At 31.8% G+C, this 8181-nt stretch overlaps 1 protein-coding gene across 1 annotated transcript; it reads left to right on the forward strand.

Annotated features, from left to right (window-relative positions):
• The first annotated feature begins 4847 nt into the window (after positions 1-4847).
• On the forward strand, positions 4848-6094 carry LOC136218979 (histone H2A.6). The gene is made up of 2 exons (XM_066006166.1): positions 4848-5137; positions 5633-6094. Exons 1-2 carry the CDS (start codon positions 4949-4951, stop codon positions 5849-5851), a joined length of 408 nt encoding a protein of 135 aa, XP_065862238.1. The 5' UTR covers positions 4848-4948; the 3' UTR covers positions 5852-6094.
• Positions 6095-8181: the final 2087 nt, after the last annotated feature.

An 8181-nucleotide genomic window follows, 5' to 3' on the forward strand; every position in this document is an offset into this window, starting at 1 on the left:
TTTAAGGAATTTCAACCATCACCAAGTTTGTCAAGCTTCTAATGATCAAACACTTAACAAATTTCATTGTTTAGTCCATACTACAATACTTATACATGACAATACTCACTACTAGAAAATCACTGTTTACTGACGAAAATTTCCGTCAGTAAACACCTAATTTCCGTCAGTAAATCACTTTACTGACGGAACTTTGACGGATTGAAAAACGTGGATAAAACACACGTCAGTAAAATATTTTGACGGAATGCTGACGGATTAAATTGACGGATGCCTGACGGAATTTCCGTCAGAAAGCCTTGACGCTTTTCTTGACAACCATATTCCGTCAAAACATTTTGACGTTTCTATTGACGTTACAACCGTCAAAGGCTTAGAATCAATTTTTTTAAATAAATAATTATTGATTTTATAATTAAAATTCGTAATACATTTATAAATATTATTTGTTACATTATAGTATATTTGGATTGAAGGGAGCTAATAAATAAGTAATAAATAAAAATTGCACACCTTTGCATTAAATTAACAAGGAGCTAATAAATAAAATTGCACACCTTTGCATTAAATTAACAATCTAATTTATTGAAACTTTGAATTAGAATTTGTATAGTATAGAAGATTTGAAGTCCAACATTGAAGCATGCAAGTCCAGTAGCAGCTTTATTTTACACGTGAACTAGTTTACATGCCAAACACTTGAACTATCTATCTCATCCCTTTAGCTCCTCCTACCATTATTTATTTTCGGTTTTCTCTCTTGAGGACGTGATAGTTTTTTGGCATCTATTTTCTATTTACATACTTCATTAGATTCGGGTAAATGCTTTCTCCAACACGTACTAATTGAAGGGAACTATATCAATACAAATGTATAGACTGCACAGTTTACTCAAATATAACACATAAAAGTGAACTTTCTAAGAATGCTATCTTCTAGTAAGTAGTAACAACATTTGAATCATCAAGTTAAAAAGGAAAATTACAATATGGAGGAAAAATCTAAAATCTCACCATTTTAAATGGTTCCTGATTCACAAACTGTGTCAAAGAGCAGGTGAAGGTATCGCCAAGTGAACCCATACTGAATTCTAGTCAATGACATTTCGAACCCATTTTGAATTTGAGTAGTCTCTCCTCTACAAAAATGGCAATAGAGGAACAAACAATGATTAACCATGTGCGTAATTAGACAATGATTGATGATTTCCAAAAGTAATATAGAGCATTTCTCAAGTATCAATATGAATCAGCAAAAGCCTTTCCATTACAGAATAATTAGAAAGTTGGCATATCATTTCCATATTTCTTAAAAAAAAGGACCACATATCATTTCCATTACAGAATAATTTGAAACTAATTTGTGGAAGTTCACAATAAAAGCTTAATTTCTTTACCATAACACATACTCGATAGCTTCAAGCTCAACCACATATCACGTTAGCAATGACCACATACATTTAAATAAACAAATATTAATCCTTGAATGTAAATCGAAAATTTAACCAGAGAAAAGAGTATGAATCTCATAAGGAATTACCAGGCAGTGAGAGGTAGAGATGATCCCTAGAAATAAGAAAAGCATGAAGAAGAAGAGTCATCCGTATCAGCAAGCTATAATTGTCAAAAGCACAAGAAGAATCGCGACCTCGAAATCCAGAGATAACCCATCACGAGAAGCAACCCAAACAGTCCCACAAGCAACCTGACCTAGAGTTCAAGAGAAATCCGGCAAAACCAAAGTCAAAATTAGAAAAATCGAGGAAACGAAGAAGAGGAAACATGAAAACAAGTGAGTTTTCTTTACCAGATGGATTCTCGAAAGGAAGCGAAGATAAGGAGTCCTAAACCCAACTCAAGCAACTGTCACCATTAGAATAGGAAAGCATAACATCGATCAAAGGAAGAGAAAAATTAAGTTTTCATTATTCTCTATAGGGAGAGGAAACAAAGACCGAAGAGAGATTAGCGGCCAAAAGAGAGAGAACGATAGAATGAAGAGAGAGAGTGAAAAGAATGAATTTATAGGGATAAGATTAGGGTTTAATATGAGCCGTTCGATCAAATTATGATCAATGTCCAGATCCAACCTAAGATGTAAAAACTACCTCTTTGCCCCCTATTTGATTTAAAATTCGGAACAGGGCCCCTTTAAAAAAAACAAAAAACTTGAACAGGTCCATGAAGGCTCAATCATTTTTGCCCAAATCTTTATTTATTTAATTTTCTTCTAATTAACACTTTTAAGTAGTCTTCAGTTTTTCTAAAGGGAATTAATTAGTGTTTAGGTTAATTAGGTCAATTTTGCATTAGTTCAGCTTTCGATTAATTTTAATTTGATTAAATATTTAATCAAATTAATTAAATTATAGTTAAATTAATACATGGAGCTTTGTTTAACTGAATATGTTTTCATCAAAATATAACGTAGGAACAATGGCGGGAATGTTCCCGCCATTATATTCTGACGGAATTATCATTCCGTCAGAAAATTCCGTCAGATGTGTTTGATGGAATACCTTTTGACGGAATTCCGTCAAATATTATTGACGGAATTCATTCCGTCAGAAATTTCCTTCAGCAATCTGGATTTTTCTAGTAGTGACTCTTCTAATGCTCTCATTCCCATCTAATTCAATAAGCTTGCATTCCTTTAATAAAACACTAGGTTTTAGACATAATATTTGGAAAACATTATGATACTTCAAATCTTCTTAATACTTATCCTTAGTATTAGCAAAGTTTAAGTAAACTGGACCATAATTTTTAATTACGTCGAAAGCCCCACCAACATAATCTCAATTAGGTTCCCTGGTCCTACTACTTGCATAATGAAAATATATAGTAACCAACTCAGGCATCTACATTTCATACACAAAACAAAAACAAAAACAAATAACAAAAAAAATGAATTATATAAGTACAAACAATTAGATAGGTAATATACATGATCTATCTAGCAATAATACACTTTAGTACATATGCATATTACCACTAGTAATACATATTATCACTAACAATGGTTAATATACATTATCTACCAATGTATACAACTCAAGTGATCTAAACTGACCTAATTAGAAGTACATGTCTAAATGGAGAAACTTTATTACATGCATTCATTATTCCCAAACAACAAAAAAACAACAACTTTAGTCTGCCCATATGCATAAAGAGTTATAATATTTCATATAAAAGGCCACAAGAATAATGTATTATGGGTCAAATACATGAATATCATAATTAAATACAAAATTACAACTAAGTCATATCATCAAACTTAATTCTTAATATGTCATTATTTTTTTTATATATTATGATCATAATTTAAAAATTCTAGACTCCAATTCATAAATCATAAACCCTAGAAAATGTATTCTAGACTTCTAATTTATAAATTCTAATCCTTAAAATATATTAAAAGTACTGATTTTACTAGTTTGATATAATCTAAAATTATAACTTGATATAGTTGTAAATAGTTGTTAAAAGATGATTTTGTATGTAATTTTCCCATGTATTAACCACTCCAGGGATATCAACACATACCCTAAGACAAACAATTAATAAAAAATATTTTTTTATTGCTGTAGGACCACATCCAACTAAAAATTTCGCATATAAAAGCAACAAACAACTAAGATCACCCCATACATACTTAAAACCTTAAATTTTTAAATCAATCATGTCTTTTTCCTAACAAATCAAATAATCTCTAAAAGTAATTTCACATTGCATACATGTAAAAAGAAAACCACAAAATTTAAATTTACAAATTTACACTATGCATGTAAAACCCTAATTCTAAACATGAACTCTAAAGTATATAATCTAGTAGCATACCTTGAATCGAAACCCAAATTTATATTTTAGCGCGATAAAAAACTCGGAAATGCATTTTCGCTTCTACAATTCTCTCTATACGCAGTTTCATTTCTCTTATAAGTTAAAACACAATGAGTAAACTAAAGATATTTCTGTCAAATAAACTTTTCATTCACTTTAGATATAATTAACTTCCATTTATGATTACGAGGTTTTAATTCACTATTTCATTGATGTATGTAAAATTGAGTTTTGAAGTAGAATAGGATAAATTTATATATTAACTCATAAAAGAAGTATGAAAATTTAGAGTTAATACTTTTACACATTAACTAATGTGTTAATTTCTCCATTCATTTAAATAACTATTTTAAAAGAAAATTTGATAACTTCTAAATTTTAGAAGATAAAGTACCAAAATAAGTTTATAGTTTTAGAAAAAGTACTAATTTAGATTCCATTAATAAAATAGTATTAATATATATTTAATATTTAAAAATAATATCAATTTAGACTTTAATAACGGAACGTGACTCGTTGTTTATATTACTCCGTTAAGTTCTATCAATTGTATAAAGAAAAAGAAATCAAAACTTAACAAAGTAATATGAACAATGTGTCACGTTCCGTTATCAAAATCTGAATTGATACTACTATTTTTTAAACGTTAAACTTATATTAATGTTATTTTGTATGTGAAACCTAAATTTATACTTTCCAAAAACAATAGAACTGTTTTGGTAACTTACCCCAATTTAATATTTAAGAAATGATTTATGAAACTGAGGCATAATACTAGTATAACTTAAGTACGAAAAGAGGGCCATTTAGGTCAATTCGAATCCGCTAATCGCTATTTAATATGTCCCACAGTCCGAGATAGTTCGAACCAAGCGGTGATCGAATCTGTACCCTTCATCTCACTTTGATCTAATGGCTAAAATATCCGATCCGTGTACATCAATATTATTGGCCAGTAATAGAACCCCTTTCCCTTATATAATCCGAAACTCTCCCATATTTTCTTCATTAATCAAATAGAACTAGTCTGTATTTTCTCTCTGCTAACGCTTTCTCCTACGCCCGTACGATTTTTTCCCTTTCGTTAGTGTTCATAGCTTGAATGGCGGGTAGAGGTAAAACCCTTGGATCTGGTGCCTCCAAGAAGGCTACATCCAGGAGTAGTAAGGCCGGTTTGCAGTTCCCCGTCGGCCGTATAGCTAGGTTCTTGAAGGCCGGAAAGTATGCTGAGCGTGTTGGTGCCGGCGCTCCTGTTTATCTTGCCGCCGTTCTCGAGTACCTTGCAGCTGAGGTATCCTTTCTTTTTTGACTATAACAGATTTATATTTATGAGCGTTCGTGGTTATGACTCTCTCTATCTATTACGAATCTAGGGTTAGGAGTTCAATTGGTAATTTTTGGTGATATTCGGAATTTTATAGATGGTAATTCTTTAAATTGTCGCGATTTCATATTAAAGTCTAAATTCGAACTATTATGGTTATCTTGCACTTTTGGATTTGGATGGGAATTTTTGGCTTTTTCTTCTTTCGCGAGATGTTTGTTAGATTCATTTTTGTTGAATAATTAAATACATCTTCTGTGTATCTAAAAATTGGGATCTTGAATTGAATTGTTCTTTTTTCTTATCAGATATTGTTTTTCGGTTTTGAAATGTAAAAATTGGGATCTTGAAATGAATATCACGGTGGTCCTCTTTTACTTCAATTCATAAATTGTGAAAAAGCTAGATGCTTTGTTATTCTGAATTTGGTTCTAATAGAACATTATTATTGTATTGTTTCAGGTCCTTGAATTGGCAGGAAACGCAGCACGAGACAACAAGAAGACTCGAATTGTACCTCGCCATATTCAACTAGCTGTGAGGAACGATGAAGAATTGAGCAAGCTTTTGGGTGATGTGACAATTGCTAACGGAGGTGTGATGCCTAACATTCACAACCTTCTTCTCCCAAAGAAGACCGGCACCTCAGGCTCCAAGGCAGCTGCTGATGATGATAGTTAAATTCAATCTACTTTACAATGTCAAAATCAATTCCGGAAATGAGAATGTGTTAGCTTTCCTGTTTGTTTAGTAGACATCATTATATTAGGGTATTAGTTCGGTTTATTTTTGTGTTTGTGGAGATGTAGTTGTAGTGTAGCCTTTTGAGTTATGTGAATATAACGATTATCTTGTTGTGATGAAGATTTGTGGGAAAAAATTCTTTTTCCATAATGATAATTAATGCAAGATTTGATTTTAATCCGTCCTCTAGTGTTTTGACATCCACTGAATTTGTGATATCCAAGTGCTATTTGATATCGGAATATTTACTTTCCTTATTCCTCTAATTTGGATAGCGAAATTGAGTCAAAAAGATATTGGAGAAGAGTTATTCTATCAATGTCCCTGTTCGTTTAATTACTTTGTTTTATCATCATTCACTTTTCTTCTCTATCTCTTACATCCAAATCCTGAACTCCACTTGAGGAGTGGAGGACATAAATTGGGATAGGAGTTGACAAAAGCCTGTATCTGCAGCTTCTGGCGCTGGCAATTACTAATGTTATGTTTTTTGTCCGAAATGTTTTAAATTGGGGTCACTACTGAGATGTTATTCATGAAAGGTCAAATCAAGATTTGAAATTGCAATGATTAAGTAAAGTCATCTGCGGAAAATATCGATCACGTATGTATAGCGTGGGAGTTTGGGAGGCAAAGATGGGGTGACTCATAGGCAGTGGCTTGGTTAAGGGAGAGCCCAGCATTCATTTCTTCATGAAATATTAATAGTGGGCTCGGGTGAAGCTTAGCTTAAGCGGATCTTCATGCTTGCATGTGCAACAGTATCTCGGCAAATGAAAGGAAAAGGCGTTGCCTACTCTCTACCTCCAGGTGATTGTAAGGCATTGAATTATGTGCTTTATGGTGAATGTACCTTTTCTCCGACTACCAGTCGGTGTGAAAACGGGAGATCTTTGATTTCGAAACGTGTGAGGTGGAGCCCCCTGCAGGATTCTTCTGATAAGTTAATTATGCGTGGGTTTGTTATTTTTTGGGTGTCGTTCGGTCCTACTGCAGGGTTCTTCTGATACGTTAGTTATATATAGGTTTGTTATTTTCCGGTCTGGGTGGGTCCTAGAAATGGCGTCAGCAGCACGAAGAGCTAATGGCTGGATTGAAATTTTAGGTTAGATTATAAAACGAATCTTGACTATCTTTTTGGAGTTTTGACAACAATCCTTGTTCTTTGCATTTTATCTAATTAGGAAAAGATCTTTTTAATTTTCAGATTTAGCACTTCGTTTAATTTCTCAACGATGTATGCATAGTGTACAGGACGAATATAAGATTGGTTTGGTGGGTTCAAATTTTGTTTATATTTTTTTATAAATTGAACTTGTTCAATTTTTTTTTTTCCCAACGGTTAAGGTTGGAAATTATACCTAGGAAAAGTGGGTTTTGTTGCTGGGATGGAGGTTTGCACCCCTTTAGGCCCGCCCCTAATAGCGTAGAATGAGAAAAGTGGAAAGAATATTCTATTTCCAATTTTATAGTTAGGTGTCTCATGTGTATTTTCCAATTTTCTATCTTTACGTCTCCTACTGTGTAGTTTATTTTATTTCAATCAAAGTTAACATTTATTGTACATGTTATATTTATATTACTTTAATCAAAACATGTAACTTAATTTTACTTTAATAAAAATTTAACATGTAACTTACTTTAATTAAAGTGAATAGTTAAAATTAACATTTAACTTACTTTAATTAAAGTAAATAGAGTTAAAAGTAGGATAATATGTGAATAAAGTAATAAAAACTAAAATAATAAAGAATGTTAGAAAAAATAAATTCTCAATTGAAATTAACGAGTTCTAAAATTTTTAAGCTACGTACTTTTCATAGGATTTTGACAAGATCTAATGAGATAGATTTTCTAAAAAAAATTAATGACACATTTTTGGTTAAACAAGATCTAATGAGATAGATTTTCTAAAAAAAAATTAATCACACATTTTTGGTTAAGCAAGACCTGATGGACCGGATTTTATAGAACTTTCGATTATGCAAGACCTAGGGAGACGGATTTTCTAAAATTCTTCGACCACACACTTTTGGTTAAGCAAAACTTAATAAACTGGATTTAGAAAACTATTCCCAACTTCATACAAAATTTGCTCTGCCATTGAATATATAGTTAAAATTAGCACCTTGAGATATGAACCTACTGGGCTCCTATTAGTTGTCCTCATATTTCAACAGTAACACACTTTCTCAACAGCAATTCAAATTTAAGTAAGTTATAGTTACAAATTTATTGTTATGCATATCAAAAGAGCGAATTTAAAT

Source organism: Euphorbia lathyris, chromosome 2, assembly GCF_963576675.1.
Source record: "Euphorbia lathyris chromosome 2, ddEupLath1.1, whole genome shotgun sequence".
Taxonomy (NCBI): domain Eukaryota; kingdom Viridiplantae; phylum Streptophyta; class Magnoliopsida; order Malpighiales; family Euphorbiaceae; genus Euphorbia; species Euphorbia lathyris.